Source organism: Odocoileus virginianus, chromosome 7, assembly GCF_023699985.2.
Source record: "Odocoileus virginianus isolate 20LAN1187 ecotype Illinois chromosome 7, Ovbor_1.2, whole genome shotgun sequence".
NCBI classification, from domain to species: Eukaryota; Metazoa; Chordata; class Mammalia; order Artiodactyla; family Cervidae; genus Odocoileus; species Odocoileus virginianus.
Genome location: NC_069680.1, coordinates 50,090,279 through 50,107,725, shown reverse-complemented (window position 1 = coordinate 50,107,725; position 17,447 = coordinate 50,090,279). Strand labels below are relative to the sequence as shown.

Below are 17,447 nucleotides of genomic sequence, written 5' to 3'. Positions count from 1 at the left end.
TGTTTGGTAAACAAGTGTTACGGGTGGACTAGGCAGACAAAATAGGATACAGAGTGGACTCTGATCTCTAGGCCCTGCTGAGGATCCCCATGCCACAGTTCAGTTCAGTCGCTCACCACAGTTTGTGGTGGTCCACACAGTCAAGACTTTGGCATAGTCAATAAAGAAGTGGATTTTTTTCTGGAACGCTCTTGCTTTTTCCATGATCCAACAGATGTTGGCAATTTGATCTCTGGTTCCTCTGGCTTTTCTAAATCCAGCTTGAAGTTCCATCTGGAAGTTCACAGTTCATGTACTGTTGACACTTGGCTTGGAGAATTTTGAGCATTACCTTGCTAGCGTCTGTTCAGTTCAGTTCAGTCGCTCAGTCGTGTCCGATTCTTTGCGACACGATGAACTGCAGCACGCCAGGCCTCCCTGTCCATCACCAACTACCAGAGTCCACCCAAACCCACGTCCATCGAGTCGGTGATGCCATCCAACCTTCTCATCCTCTGTCATCCCCTTCTCCTCCTGCCCTCAATCCCTCCCAGCATCAGGGTCTTTTCAAATGAGTCAGCTCTTCGCATGAGGTGGCCAGAGTATTGGAGTTTCAGCTTCAGCATCAGTCCTTCCAATGAACACCCAGGACTGATCTCCTTTAGGATGGACTGGTTGGATCTCCTTGCAGTCCAAGGGACTCTCAAGAGTCTTCTCCAACACCACAGTTCAAAAGCATCAATTTTTCGGCGCTCAGCTTTCTTCACAGTCCAACTCTCACATCCATACGTGACCACTGGAAAAACCACAGCCTTAACTAGATGGACCTTTGTTGGCAAAGTAATGTCTCTGCTTTTTAATATGCTATCTAGGTTGGTCATAACTTTCCTTCCAAGGAGTAAGCGTCTTTTAATTTCATGTCTGCAATCACCATCTGCAGTGATGAGATGAGTTCAATTGTGTGGTGGTTTGCGCATTCTTTGGCATTGCCTTTCTTTGGGATTGGAATGAAAACTGACCTTTTCCAGTCCTGTGGCCACTGCTGAGTTTTCCACATTTGCTTGCATATTGAGTGCAGCACTTTCACAGCATCATCTTTTAGAATTTGATCTGGAATTCCATCACCTCTACTAGCTTTGTTCATAGTGATGCTTCCTAAGGTCCACTTGACTTTGCATTCCAGGATGTCTGGCTCTAGGTGAGTGATCACACTATTGTGATTATCTGGGTCATGAAGATCTTTTTTGTACAGTTCTTCTGTGTATTCTTGCCACCTCCTCTTTCCACCTTAATATCTTCTGCTTCTGTTAGGTCCATTCCATTTCTTTCCTTTATTGTGCTCATCTTTGCATGAAATGTTCCCTTGGTATCTCTAATTTTCTTGAAGAGATCTCTAGTCTTTCCCATTCTATTGTTCTCCTCTATTTCTTTGCATTGATCACTGAGGGAGGCTTTCTTATCTCTCCTTGCTATTCTTTGGAACTCTGCATTCAAATTGGTATATCTTTCCTTTTCTCCTTTGCCTTTCACTTCTCTTCACAGCTATTTGTAAGTCCTCCTCAGACAACCATTTTGCCTTTTTGTAATTCTTTTTCTTTGTGTTGGTCTTGATCCCTGCCTCCTGTACAATGTCAGGAACCTCCGTCCATAGTTCTTCAGGCACTCCGTCTATCAGATCTAATCCCTTAAATCTATTTGTCACTTCCACTGTATAATTGTAAGGGATTTGATTTAGGTCATACCTGAATAGTCTAGTGGTTTTCCCTGCTTTCTTCAAACTAAGTCTGAAAATGGCAATAAGGAGTTCATGGTCTGAGCCACAGTCAGCTCCTGGTCTTGTTTCTGCTGACTGTATAGAGCTTCTCCATCTTTGGCTGCAAAGAATATAATCAATCTAATTTTGTATTGACCATCTGGTGATGTCCATGTGTAGAGCCTTCTCTTGTGGTATGGTATCCCCTTATCACATCTAACCCATATTCTTTTCAAATATCTAGTGATAGCTCTATCAAGGAATAGGCCCTCTATCTATATTCTTCTTTAAAAAAAAAAAATGACTGATTATTTCTTTGGCTACAGGGTGTAGGTTGCAGCACGCAGCATCTTTAGTTGAGGCATACGGGATCTGTAACCAGGGCCGCCTGCCCTGGGAGCCTGGGGTCTCAGTCACAGCACCGCCTGGGGAGTGCCTGTGTGTAACTTCTTCTAGACAGTTAGGGGGAAGGTCAAAGGTTCTTCCTGGGCCTTGATTGTTTGCAGCTTGAAAGAAATCTGCATGCCAAAGAGACACATTTTGGGGTGACAAAATTTGTTCCCTTACAAAATTTTACAAAAAAAGTATTTTTACATTTCAAGGAAATTAAAGGGAACAGAAATTCAATCCTGTGTTTTTTTCCAACATTGTGTCAAAATCTATCACTTATCAAACATCCATTGAGTACCTGTTCTGTGCCTGGAGATTAGTAGATGTGATCTTAGAGAGGAAGGAAAAAAATATTTTCCTCTGCCCACCAAGGTTTAGTTTCTGGGGTTCTGCAAATTAAATGGACAAAAGACAGAGTAACCAGGCAAAGGTTATATATGCTAATAGAGGCCTTCATAGAAAAGAAGTGAAGACCCAAAGGGGGCAATTAAATTCTGGAGGCTTATATGCCATTTTAACAATGAGTAATAAATTTGTGGGAAAGTGACAAGATAAAGAAAAGGGGGCTTGAGTTCTAGGGGTGGTAAATTGTGGGAAGGTACATATATGCAGGGTATTGGGTACATGGAGTGCTATTGAAAAGGAAGAGTAGTTTAGTAAACTCTGTTAGGCAGATTAAACTCAGATCATCTCTGTTGATTAAGAGGCATTCTCCTCTTCCTGCAAAGGGAGAGGAGACACCTTTACAAAGGGAAGTGTGTGCCCCGTTTTTAGAGAAGAGCAGAAGAGAGAGCGCAACACAGTCCTTCAGTCAAAGAAGGCTATTTGGGGGAGGCACATGCTGATCTCCTTCAACTGCTTCTCTCGGAAGCTAAAAGACTTTTCAAAAGATAGGCATATGTGGGACAAAAAAAGATGCTGGCAAGCCTTGCTTAAATGTCTTTCTGGTGCTTTCTCTGTGATTTGTTTACTCATCATTTTCCTGTTGCTATTTACACTAGGGAATAAGGATGAAGTACAAGAGAATAGAATGAGAAAACATACAAATCTTAAAATGTGTGTTTTAAATACAAGTCATTAACACATTGAAGTCCTCATCTTCTGAAATCTTGTTTTGTACTTTGAAATTTTTAAACCTAGTAATAACTTAGAGGTGAAATTTAATACAAATGGGAAGAATTTTAGAAAGATATCAGATTCCCTCTCAACTTAACATTTAATTCAGAATTTGTTTTCAATTTCAACCATATCAAGGAACTAAACAAAAAAATCATCATCTCTTACTATGTAGAAAACTTTGAGTGATACCATCCATTTATTCTGTTACTCAGTAATAACCACCCCTGACATTTTTTAAGAAAAAGGGAGAAAGGGGAGAGGTAGGAGGAGATCAGTAACCAACTGCCCTTAATATATTTAAATGGAATGAAAAGTTTGCTGTTTATTACAGCATAGCAAATAACATAGGAACATAGCAAATGGAGCTGAATTCCCTTTGGGGAGTTGCAGAAACGATCTTGCTTTGGTGACTATTTTGTAAAGGAACTTGGCTCCTAATCAACTTGGTTTTGCAGTGAGAATTGAGAGAGGAGATAAGCCAGAAATTCCACTGTTTCCCAGCAGAGGTAACTGTTTTGTCCAGGTCCCTGTTTTTCAATATGGCACTCACTTGTTTCCGTTAGGTCCTGTCACATATCATGTTAAGTACTACATGTGTCAATCATGTTCTGTCAGCTACGCTCCCCTGCCCCTCTTTGCTGCTGAGCTCAGCCACAGGCCTTCTAACGTTTCATAGATTTAGTCCACACTTCTGTAACACTTTTTGCATCCATCCTAGGAACTGCCAATTTTAGCACCTTCCTAGAGTTCGCCAATAGGTTCAGGTCTGTGTGTCTTTTCTACCTAAACTATTTCATAATGTCTTTGTGAGATGCAGTCATCTCATATATTTTTAAATGTCTCTATGATGCTGGGAGGGATTGGGGGCAGGAGGAGAAGGGGATGACAGAGGATGAGATGGCTGGATGGCATCACTGACTTGATGGCCATGAGTTTGAGTAAACTCCAGGAGTTTGTGATGGACAGGGAGGCCTGGCGTGCTGCGATTCATGGGGTCGCAAAGAGTCGGACACGACTGAGCGACTGAACTGAACTGACTGATGATGATTTAATAGGTGACATTTGTGTTTAATAAATGCCAAACACCATTCTTAAGACTCTGTGCTTGCTAACTAACTTAATGCTCATGATGATTCTATAGTATAGATATCAATATTATCATCACCTAATTTTGCAGATACAGAAAAATTAAATACACTTTCCTAAGCTTATGGAGCTGGTGTGGAGTAGGCCTGGGATATGAATCTAAGTAGTCAGGCTATAGAATATTAGCTCTCAGTTCCTAAATACCCTGGCCACAATACACTCCATCTCTTAGTACGCTGTGAGGTACTCCAGAAAAGCTCTGATAGTAAGAATTAGTTGTGTTTGCACTACTTAGAAGTTCAGGGGCAGCATGGTCTAATCTAGCAGGGGAATCAAGAATTTAGGAATCAAATTACTGCAGCTTTGTGACCTTTTGACAAGTTATTTTGATTTGTTTGGGTTTTAGTCTCCTCATCTGTAACATGAAGAAAAATATATTAGTACCTCTTAATGTTTTTGTGGGAGTTAGATGAGATAAGAGATATGAAATACCAGTGAATTTCCCTTTTCCTTTCTGTGTGAATTACCTCATTTCTCACCCTTGGCAGTTCTGTGATGGAGGCACTGGAGGTATTATATCCATTATACAGATGAGAATATAAATTCACAAAGGTGTGGTTTAATGTATTTCATTGCTTTGAGATAATTCTTGACCATGATCTCTTCAAATATTTCTTCTGCTCTATTTTCTCTCTTCTCCTTATGTGACTCCAGTCAGATGTCTTATATCATCCCACAGCTCTTGTGGGCTCCATTTCTTTCTTTGTGTTTCAGTTTGGATCATTCATACCAGTGTATCTTTCTTTCAGTTCACTGATTCGCTCCACAGCCGTCTAAAGTCTACTGATCCGTCCATCAAAGGAATGCTTCATTTCTTTTTAACTTTATTTTTCTAATTTAATTTTTATTTTATATTGGAGTGTAGTTGATTTGTAATATTTTGTTAGTTTCAGGTGTACAGCAAGTGATTTAGATTTTACATATATCCATTCTTTTTTAGATTCCTTTCCCATATTGGTTATTACAGAATATTGAGTAGAGTTCCCTGTGCTATGCAGTAGGCCCTTCTTTATTCTCTATTTTATATATAGTAGTGTGTATATGTTGATCCCACACTCCTAATTTATCCCATCCTCCACATTTCCCTTTTAATAACCGTAAGTTGTTTTTTGAAGTCTGTGAGCCTGCTTTCAGTTTTAAACAAGTTTGCATCAGTTTTTAGATTTCACATATAAATGATAATCTATGGTATTTGTCTTTCTCTGCCTGACTTACTTCACTTAGTATGATAATCTCTTAGTATGATAATCTTCACTTAGTATGATAACCATCCATGTTGCTAGAAATGGCATCATTTTATTTTTTATGACTGAGTAGTATTCCATTGTATATATGTACCACATCTTCTTTTTTTTAATTATTTATTTTAATTGGAGGTTAGTTACTTTACAGTATTGTGGTGGTTTTCTCCACACATCCACATGAACCAGCCACAGGAGTACAGGTGTCCCACGGTCCTGAACACCCCCTCCCGTCTCCCTCCCCCGTCCATCCCTCTGGGTTGTCCCAGAGCACCAACTTTGAGTGCCCTGCTTCATGCATTGAACTTGCACTGGTAATCTGTTTTACATATGGTAATATACATGTTTCAACGCTATTCTCTCGTATCATCCCACCCTCACCTTCTCCCACAGAGTCCAAAAGTCTGTTCTTTACATCTGTGTCTCTTTTGCTGTCTTGCATATAGGGTCGTCATTACTGTCTTTCTAAATTCCATATATATGAGTTAATATACTTTATTGGTATTCCATTGTATATATGTACCACATTTTCTTTATCCGTTCATCTGCCAGTGGGCCTTTAGATTGGGAATGCTTCATTTTTGACAGTGTGGTTTTCTTCTTGAGCATTCCCGCTTGACAGAAACTCCTTAGCTTCTGATGCGTGTCGCTCGTCTCTTCTGCCGGGTGGGATCCAGGTGCTCTGCAGACACTGAGGGACGTGTCCCTACTTGGAAACAGGCATGCTTCTTCTTCCATCAGGCTGTAGATGTGGGCAGCTGAACCGGTTGAGTCCAGAACTGAGCTAGTTTACATTTTGTCTGCAGCACAGGCTTCACCTCCCTCTCGAGGGGCCTGCGTCGCCCTATGCTGAAGCGGGGCCAGCAGGTCAGAGAGCTTCACTAGGCGGTGTGCTCTGCTCTCAGCTCTTCCTGCAGACTTGTAGCACAGAGTCCCACTCTGCCCACGCTCCGGTGCCTCCTCAGAAGCTGACCACAGCTGCTGCTCACACTAGGCTGGGTTCATGTGGGAATGAGGGGTCCTTCATTCGGTCTGCTTCACTCTTAGGTCATGTGTCTAGGCCTCAGACCTGGGGCTGTCTCAGGATCCATGCCTCTTCTACCACGGCAACTAACCTTGGCCTTGTATCTGTGGTTGTGATCTAAGGTGGCCTCAGTGTTCAGCAGCATGAAGTAGGATTTCAGTTTCCTGGCCAGGGATTGAAGTCAGGCTGCGGCAGTGAGAATGCTGAATCCTAGTCCCTAGATCACGATGACCAGTAGCCAGTGACAAGGCACTGACCTTATGTCTTTGTAGAAATGAATTTCTACAAAGAGAAAGTGGTGAAATAAGTAAGTGGTGGTGGTTCAGTTGCTAAGTTGTGTCTGACTCTTTGTGACCCATGGACTGTAGCCCACCAGGCCCCTCTGTCCATGGGGTTTCCCAGGCAATTATACTAGAGTGGGTTGCCATTTCCTTCTCCAAGGGATCTTCCTAACCCAGGGGCTAAACTCGGGCTGCCTGCATTGCAGGCATATTCTTTACCATCTGAACCACCAGGGAAGCACCTAAATAAGTGTTTTGTTTATTGGGAGGAAAAAGAGTATGTGTGAATAGACTCACACGGGTAAATTCAGAAAGTGTTGCACCTTTTTTTGGTAGTTTGAGTCACTTTTCTGGGGCATTTCTTCTGGGTTTTCTCTAGCCGGTCTTCTTGCTTTGCCTGACTCTGAGTCCGTATTTGGTTTAAGTCAGGGTCCTCCCCTGTATGTGCATGCCTCTCTTAGCCAAGGCGGACTCCAGTGAAGAGGGCTGTGGGAATGTTGACGTTGCCTACCATGGGGTGGCCCTTTTGGCCCCCAAGGAGCCTTTCTGCATGTGTAGTTGGGAAGGTTTCCTTGATCCCAAGAATGAGGCATATGTGGTCTCCTGCCTTTTGTCCGGACAGGGCTGTCTCTCCTCCCTCCTGCTATTATCGTCATCTTGGCGTGTCTGTCCACAGCGGATAGGCTCCGGCTGCTCCGTGTGGGGCTCCTCTGTCTCCTGCCTCAGTGGTGGATTTGAAGGTTCCTCACACACACAGGCGGCCTGCATCCCAGAAAGCAAGCACATTGTTCACATTTCCTGAGCCACTAGTGAGGTCTCCTAAACAAGCCTTGTTATCTCTCATATCATTGGACTCTTGATTTGTTGGGATTCCATAATTTTGTGGTTCACTTGTATAATGGAAATGCAGCACTGGGCCTGGTGCCTAGTAGAACATAAAAGATCTTTATTGGTTAACTGAGGAACTACTCCAGGAGTTGGTGATGGACAGGGAGGCCTGGCGTGCTGCGATTCATGGGGTTGCAAAGAGTCAGACACGACTGAGCGACTTAACTGAACGGAACTGAGGAACCTAAATAGAAACATCCTGTTGACTGTCCAAAGGTCCTACTCTCATTTTGACTTGTTCCTAATTGACAGAAGACTGCCTGACTCAGGAGTACGAAAATATGCATTTCATTTAGAAGCTCCACTGGACAGTTGAGAAGCATAGTCTTTAAGCAAAGCTATTATGATCTCTGACTGAAAATACACACTCACACACCCCACCTCTGAGGGTCTAGAAAACCGAATTCTGATTCTGCCTCTCATTAGCTGTCTCTTAATATGCAGATTACCCACCAGATCTATTCCTCAGTTTATTTATCAGATGGGATTAATGATATGTATCTTACTTCAATAAATTGTTGTGAAGGTAAAATGAAATTACATAAGTAATTTAAAACACTTTCTAAATGCTATAGAAATATACAGTATTCCTCTAGAAGGGGTCAGAGAGGTGTAGAAAAAAGTGGGAGTTTGAATTTCAAGGCACCCTTTCGACATCTATGCATCACCATGAGAGAGAGTCCATGAATATGGAAGAGGGCAAAATTAGAAATAGAGCTCTTCCTCTCACTAAAATTAGCCTACTTGTGATAAAGGTTAATTAAGTCCTTCTCCACCAGGCAAGGGCACATTTTTAAAGGGAAATAGCATGTCAGCCCTGAATCGTGCTGACGAGTGATGAGGTCTTCGTGTCATATCCCACTTTGAGCTCAGAAAGCTCTCCTGTTGGACTTTGTTTCCTATAGACCTAACCTGATGTTCCATTTCCTGTCTCAGGCCTAGAATTCCTCCACAGCGCTGCTTGATTCATTTATATACTTGTACTCAGACAACAGAGACAAGTAAGACCGTCAAAAAGTCATTAGGAAGTTTCTTTCTGCCAGCTTCATTCATACCCCAAATCATCCACACCAAAGAGTGCCAAAGCATACACAAGGCACAGCCTATATAGTTGGACTTCCTTTGCCTGGGTTCAATCCCTGGATCAGAAAGAGCCCCTGGAGAAGGGAATGGCTACCCACTCCAGTATTCTTGCCTGGAGAATTCTGTGGACAGAGGAGCCAGCAGGCTACAGTCCATGGGGTCACAAAGAGTCAGACACAACTGAGTGACTAGCACTTGTCACCTCATACACACCATTGAAACCTTCAACCACAAGCTGATAAGTCTAGAGCACAGGTCAACCAACTACTGCCCACAGGCCAAATCTAGCTTGCCAGCTGCTTTGTAAGTAAAGTTTTATTGGAACACAGTTGCTCCCATTTCTATGCCTATTGCATGGGGCTGCTTTATCACTACAAAGGCAACGCTAACAAATTGCAATAGAAGTGGTATGACCTGCAAAGCCAGAAACATTTGATATCTGGCCCTTTGCAGAAAAAGTGAGTCTACCGCTTGGTCTAGAGCAATATTAGGTCTGTCCACCCCCCACCAACATTACTAAGCCACATTTGCTTTATTCAGATCTCTTTCTCCTTCTTTGATTTAATGAACTAATTATTCTGGAACTGACTTATGCATTAGCACCTAAGAATAATGAGATAAAGAGTTGTTCAGATTTGAGAGTGTGTAACGATATAAGGTATTTAACTAGGAAAGTTCATAGAAAATTTTTTTTAAAAAGTGATAACATTCCATAAGGATGCAGTCAGCCAGCCAAATCTACAATGTAGAAAACTCTACACAATAAACCACCCAGTTTTTCCAGAAAATACCTGGGCATAGAAAATCAAAAGTGGATCAGGGCACCTATGGAGATTCAAAGAGACTTAAGGTATATTTTAACCTAATGCAACTTGTGGATCTTCTTTTTGTTTAAACAATTGATTTTTCTGTATTGACCTGTGTCCACACATCTCACAAGCCCTCTTCTTCTAATATCCAAAGGTTCTTCTGAATTTTCTTTTTATTTACTTTTTGAAAAAAATTTTGGCCACACAGCTTGCAGGCTCTTAGTTCCCCAAACAGGGATCAAACATGCATCCCCTGCAGTGGAAGCACAGAATCCTAACCATTGGACTGCCAGGCAAGTCCCAAGATGTGTATCTTCTATTTGAACAACTCTACTGAGATAATTTAAACATTGAAGAGATCTTTGAAGGGATTATTTGTACTTAGGTATAATGATATTGTGATTACTTGTTTATAAATATCCTTATATATTAGAGATAATTAAATTATGGTATGGTATTTGTGGGTGAAATAATATGATGCCCAGGATTTTCTTTCTACTCTCCAACTCCTTCAGTCAGAAAAATATAGTAGAGAATATAGAAGGAATAATATTGGCGAACGTTTGATGATTACTGAGCCAGAGTGTTGAGTACATTAAGCCCACTATGGCTTTCTCTCAAACTCTGGTCTTTTTGAAAATTTTCACTATTAAATATTTTTTTCAAAAGCATGAATCGAACCTTGGTCTCCTGCATTGCAGGCAGATTTTTTACCATCTGAGCTCCAGGGAAGCCCGTTAGTTTGAGTCATCTTTTAATTTGAATCCTGGTTTTGCTAGCTGTTTCTAATCTGTAGAATGGACATTGTGATTCAGATTATATGTGATATTGTGAGGACTATGAAAACTCAATGAGATAGTAAAGAGTTTAACACTGCATAATTCATAGGAAATGAATCAATACCTGGTAGCTATTATTTTGTATTTGCTATCACATGACAGGAATGTAAATACTTATGAGCCTAGTTCATTTATCATGTACTTAACTTCTGTGAATTGCAGACCTTAAACCCATATTGTTGCCAATCAAGAAAAAGGAGCCAAAACAGAGAATGTTTTCACTGTGTACACATATTTCCTTGACAATCTGGAAGCAGTCACAGAACCTGTCAGATATATGGAGGAAAATTTTGGTATCCAGGGGATTGTGATTGGAATGTCACATTGTCCTGACAATACATCTGTCCTCAACAGTAGTTTTTTTGTTTTTTTTAAATAAACATAGTCATTTTCTGTGAAATTGCTAATAAGTGCCTGTGAACACTTTTAAGCCCATTGTACATGGGAAGCCCTGTGACCATGTAGGACACTGACAGATTTCTCATTTTGAGTTACACTTGTTTCTCCCTAACAGCTTGCACTCAGATGACCTAGAGCTGGGTCTGAGTAACTTGACACCCCTTTCACTAGTCTCAGCTGTTTAATCCACCATTTAGTCAACCATTCAGTAGCCAGCATGCATCATTCACATTTATAGGAAAACACATTGACTTAAAGGCACAGGATGTTAGAACAAAAACAATCACCATCAAACAAATGAAATAAATGTGGGCCCTACCACCATAGAGAGTGTCCCTTAAAATTCATCCCTTTTGGGGGTCTCATTCTGAGTAAAATTACCATCAGACAAAGGTATCGGGAAGCATTCTGTTCACAATGGGTATTTTTTTAAAAAACGTAAGAGAAATGTGAGATGTTGGAGAAGGTTGGGAAGCAATGTTTTGCTTGAACTCAAAATAATAACACTGTATTTTCTGTTTCTGTTCTTCCACAGAACGACATCACCCCTCTACATGTTGCATCAAAAAGAGGGAATGCCAACATGGTGAAACTATTGCTTGATCGAGGAGCTAAAATCGATGCCAAAACAAGGGTGAGGGTGCAACTTGTGTACTTGCTCACGCTTATTTTCAGGAAACAGGTCTGCTTTTTACCTTGGTTGCTGGTTCAGCCCTGGCTTTGTTATTTCCATTGTTGTAGTCTCTTAGAAAATGACTGCTAGGTTGATTCTTCTTATAATGGGATAATGATCCCCATTTATAAAGCTTTAATATACTTTTAAATAGTACTGGCATTTAATTATAGAAACTAAGGCTTAGGTCCAGAGTTTTTGTTGAGTTAAATTTTTAAGTATTTAATCACTACTTGATACTGCAGACAGAGCTATTGGGCCAGTTTGATACTAAAACTGACATTTTATTTAAAAACAAATCTGTCTCCCTTTGCACACTGCTGGTAGGAATGTAAAATGGTGCAGCCACTGTGGAAAACAGTATGGAGGTTCCTCCAAAAACTAAAAATAGAACTAGCATATGATCCAGCAATCTACTTTGGTGTATACACCCGAAACAATTGAAAGACGTATCTTGAAGCCATATAATAGTCAAGAGGTGGAAGCAGCCCAATATCCATAGATAGAAAATGGTTAAAGAAAATGCATTATGTACATACAGTGGAATGTTATTCAGCCTTATAAGGAAATCCTGTCACATTCCCCCGTATGAATGAGTCTTGAGAACATTATGCTAAGTGACAGAAGCCAGTCACAAAAGTACAAATACTGTATGGTCCCACTTACAGGAGGTACCAACAGTTAACACATAGAAACAGAAATAGAATGGCGCTTGCTGGGGGCTTAGGGACAGGGAAGTGGGGAGTTGTTGAGTGGGATAGTGTCAGTATTGTAAGATAAAGTTTTAGAGATGTTATACAACAACATGAATACAGTTAACACTACCTAACTGTGCATTTAGAAGTGGTTAGGAGAGTAAATTTTATATTGTGTTTTTTTTAACCACAATTTAACAAATTTTTTCAACATATATCAGTCCAGGCAGGTGTTTTGACATGTTAATTGTTTGGTGTGCTGCACTGTGTGGGGAAAGGAAAGAAGTGAGACTTAGAATCAATTTGGAATCCCAGAAGGTGAGCTTAGCTGGTTGACTTAGGTTGAGGAGGCGATGTAACCTTTTGCATGCAATTTCTGTATCTGAAAATAAGATTAATGGCTTCCTTGAAGGCTTGTTGCAGTGATCAAGCAAATGTTTGTAAACTGTATTGGCATAAAGTAGACCAGAAATAAATCCTAGCCATTACTAGTAGATGTACACCTCAGAGATATTGCAGCTTTGGTTCCAGACCACTGCGATGAAGCAGTATTGCAAGAAGGCAAGTCACAGGAATTTTTTGGCTTCCTAATGTGTATAAAAGTTATGTCTATACCATATTATAGTCTATTGTGTAAAAGCATTATGTCCTTAAGAATGTGTATACTTTAAATTAAAAAGTACTTTATTGCTAAAAAAAAAATCCTAACTAGTATTGGAGCCTTTAGCAAGTTATAATCTTCAGACATCATCATAACATAATAAGAAGAAAGTTTTGAAATGTTGCAAGAAGCACAAAAATGTGACACAGAGACACAAAGTGAGGAAATACTGTTGGAAAAATGGCCTTACTGATGAGGATGGCCACCAACCTTCAACTTATTAAAAAAAAGAAAAAAAGAAAGAAAGAAAAGGCAGTATCTGCAAAGAGCAATAAAGCAAAGCACAGTAAAATGAGGTGTACCTATGTAATTCAGAGCTCCAGTTAACGTTAAACTTCTGACCAGGGATTTTCTTTTTCAACATTTCATTTAAGAGCAAAATGTGCTCTTGTAAATATCCTCCTTTCTAAGGGTTTTGGAGAGTTATCCCTGTCTTGTAATGGTATCTCCTGCAATCCTGTGGTTCCTCTTTCAAAGAATCCTGATATTTCTAAAACTGGTCCAGTAACCTGGACTTCGTTCCTGTAGTTCCTTGATTCAGTACTTTATCTTTCACTGCATGTATTCACTTAAGCAGTTAATGATTATTGAATGCCTACTGTGGGCCAGACATGGCTAAGTCATGGAGAAAGCCCACAAGCCACCTCCCCTGCCCTCATAAGGCTGATTGATCATTTGTCTGTTGTATACTCTGACTTGAAGACAGCCCGGCCCTGCATATTTGACAGGAGACCAGACTTCTTTGTAACTGTTGAACCTGAAACTTTTATGCTTTGTATGTAGCATAAAAGAAACAAGCTTTCTGGAGAAGGGGAATGAAGGAAAATGAGGGTTGACCCCTACGAGACTGTCTGACTAGGGAAGTAAGTTGAAGAGAGGTCTTATTGCATTGACCTGACATTATTTGCTAAGAAGCCATCAGCAGTAGGCTACACCTATTGCTTTAAATGGCAGGAGTGTTCTGCTGAGTACAGGAACAGTTGCAAAGAATAAGTTAGAAAATCATCACTTAATGCCTCTTGGTTACCTGTAGAGGATAGAAGGTCATTTGTGAATACAGAAATTTTTGTGAAGAGCGAAGAGGGATACTGGAGCTGAGCAGAACAGAGAAACTTGTATAGCTATACTTGGCTATCCAGTTGGATTTTAATGAAGTGTGTGGATTAGAAATGACCGTATTTCTCCCTCTCTTGATACAGTCATCAATCACCAGAACAGCAAAATTGCTTGTCAGTAGTTTTTCATCATTTATCAAACACTTACTTGTTCTATTTGGTACAATGGGAAGAGGACAGGGTATGTAGAAATTTCAGGTACCATATTAAAGGGGCACATGGTGTCACAGGGGTGGCTAGAATGAAACATACAAACACTTCTGGACAAAAGCATCAGACATACAGAATACAGGACATAGGCGAATTCAATATACACTTAGTTTCTATGCCATTTTGCCTCCTTGTTCTGAAAGCCTGTCTTATTTTAAACAGAATGTAGACTCCTTTTTGCCAGTCACTCAGTTTCAACGTAGAGTTGCTTTTCTCCTGTTTTATGTGAGTGCTGTGTGGATGTGAAGAAAACTTAGAGAAACAGAATAGTCATTCTTCTATTGTCATTCTTCTATTGTTGTCCTGCTTGGGGTGGAGGGGTGGTGTCACTTGGGAACAAACTGAATTCCTAGCAGACTGTATGGAAGAAAACATAGTATATACCCCAAATATGTCAACTATTTTGTGTTCTCCTCAAAGCTTCCCTTCTCTCTTGCTGAAATGACTGAGTAGTGAGTCAGTGTGTGGGTGAAAAGGAGGGAGCCATAAAATTCAGAAAGCCCTAGGGACAAGCCTGAAAACGGAAACCAATTTTTTTTATAAATACAAGTTTTAATGATTCAATCCAGTGGCTCTTTATAAAATAAATATTGTTATCTACCCATCTACTTCCTGCCAGGTACTTCCTACTTGTGTAGCTACCTTGTTGCATCAACAGTCTGACCTGCTACACACCAATGCCCTAGGTTTAGAGAGTTTACTCAGCACACTCCAAGGGACTTCCTCGTTGGCTTGCTGTGTTCTGAGCTTGTGTTGCTAATCTAATAAAGGATTTGGTTCAAAAGCAGACTCTTACTGTCCTTTCAATCAGGGAAGTAAACTTGAATTGTAGTCAGAGTGATTTAGGTTGGGATCTGAGCAAGACCTGACCAGCTGGAAAAGCATGATGAGTGAATTTTTTCTACCCTGGTGCCTGATCTCTAGTCTTAAGTGTGACTAAGCAAGTGAAATCCTGACCCTAGGAAAGTTCATCCTCCTGAGTCTTAGTTTCCATCTGAGTACACATGGTGAGTTGTTCCAATGATTTCACAGACTCTCCCCACTGCTGGGGCACTGGATGTTGTAACTTTAAGAATAATTAGTTACAGTGAAAGTCAGGGTAGTGATATATGTTGGGGTGATGTGACCAAGATGGTGAAGTAGGCGACCCCAGTCCCCACCACCCACAGAGATCAACAACTAGACAATGATGCACCATCAAAAAGAGCTCAGGGAGAGCTTAGGAGTCCAGCCGAGAAGCTGCACAAGGACCTCTGGTGGTCCAGGGGCTAAGACTCCACGCTTTCAAATGCAGGGGGCCCAGGTTTGATCCCTGGCCGGAGAACTAGATTTCGCATGCCACAGTGAAGATCAAAGATCCCGCCTACTGCAGCTAAGACCTAACACAGCCAAATAAATAAATGCTTTTTTTTTATATATAAGAAGAAACTTCAGCAGCACAGAATAACAAAACACCAGAAAATAACACAAAAAGGTTGCCTGCAGCATCTGATCTCCTAGGCCAGTGCTACTCAGGGCCAAGGGTGAGCCTCCCCAACTTGGAGGACGTTCTCCTCACCAAGAAAGGGAGAACGGGGTGAGCAGCCAGCCTCCCCAGCCTTTCGGGAAACTGAGCAAAGGACCCACGTGGGTCTCACTCAACCAGAGGCTGGCCAAGCTGAGGTAAATAGAGATGGGGAGAAGCAAGGAAACAGAGCAGGGGCTGCCAGCGCCAGCCACGTGGAGGGGATGCCTGGGGCTCCCTGTGACCTGCTGTCAGACCCCAGCACCTTTCCTCCTTAAGAAGCCAACAGCCGGCACAGACCCCTGTAGACGTCACCGGGTTTGCCCCGGGGATTCTCTCACTCGCGGACACCAGCCGTCTGAGCCCCTCCCTGCTCCTCACCTCCCACTGCCTTGCTGGGGCTCAGGATCCACACCAGCAGCCAGCCCAGACCTCTGGCCACACAAGTACACGACACCAGCTTCGAGCTCTGTGTGTGACCCCCACTTCTGTGCTGTGCCCTTGCACACTGCCGGCCAGACCCTCATCACAGGCTTCTACCTCTGTGCCTGTACCTATGGCAAGATCCTTCAATACGGAATGGCAGGCCAACAGCCAAGGCCCTCACGACTGCCTGTGGGCCTGAACCTGGCTCTCTTTCTAGTCACCAGCCTCCGTCACTCAGCACGTGCACGCTCCCAACCAGACCCTCATGACCAATCTCCACTGCCATACATGCTCCTGGGGAGACCCTGCACCCACAGTACACACCGGGGCCTCCACAGCTCCTGTGGGCCAGGCCTAGGCCCATCTCCTGTCACTGACCTGCACCACCAGGCTCATCTGAAGGAACCCCTCGACGGGCACCTGCACGCCTCCAGCCTGATGGCCAATGCCAGCCTCCACAGCAGTGCACCCACGGTGAGACCTTGCAGCCACAGTAATGAATGCTGACAGCCAAGGGACCCCACAGCTGCCAGTGTACCTGCAGTCGGCCCAGACCCTTGCAGCTGGCCCTTGCCCATACTTCTTTGTGTAAGTCTGAAATCAGCATTTGCAACTACATAGGCACCTGCACCTGGCCCCTGCAACTTAGCTTGTATACACCACCAGCTTCAGCCACCACCACTGCCTGCCAGGTCCTGAGTCACTGGACCCGAGGTACATTGAGGTCCCCACTAGCCCTTGCAGTCACTGTGGTCAATGCTGTGCCCCCCAGAAGCCTGAACAGATGAGACATCAGCCCCCAATCCTGTATTTGAGACCCTGCACCACTAGATGCAAGGTTAGAGAATGTTCCAGCATGCTCCCACCCAGAAGAAAGTCTTTCCATAACAAAGACAACCCATAAAGTCTGAAAGAGATGACAGCTTCTTTAAATGCACAATGCATCTATGAAAGGTACAAGAATCATGAAGGGATCAGGGTAACATGACATCTGCAAAGGAACACAGTAAACTTTCACTGACTTTGCTGGACAAAGGATTCCAAATAAGTGTTCTAGAGATGCTCAGAGATATACAAAAAACACAGGTAAGCAGTTTAACAAAATCAGGAGAAAAAATACAAACTTTTCAAGAAGTTCAATACAGAGATAGAAAACACAAAAAGACAACCAAACAAATTTTGGAGCTAAAAATAACAGTGACTGTGATGACC

The 17,447-nt window shown here is 42.0% G+C and overlaps 1 protein-coding gene across 2 annotated transcripts in view; it reads left to right on the top strand.

The window, feature by feature from the left end:
- ANK3 (ankyrin 3) overlaps positions 1-17,447 on the top strand; it is a 366,464-nt gene that overhangs the window by 156,704 nt on the left and 192,313 nt on the right. For both annotated transcript variants that reach the window (XM_070470691.1, XM_070470692.1), the window contains exon 8: positions 11,487-11,585. In XM_070470691.1, coding sequence (XP_070326792.1) covers positions 11,487-11,585 — 99 coding nt within the window. The remainder of the gene's footprint in view (positions 1-11,486; positions 11,586-17,447) is intronic.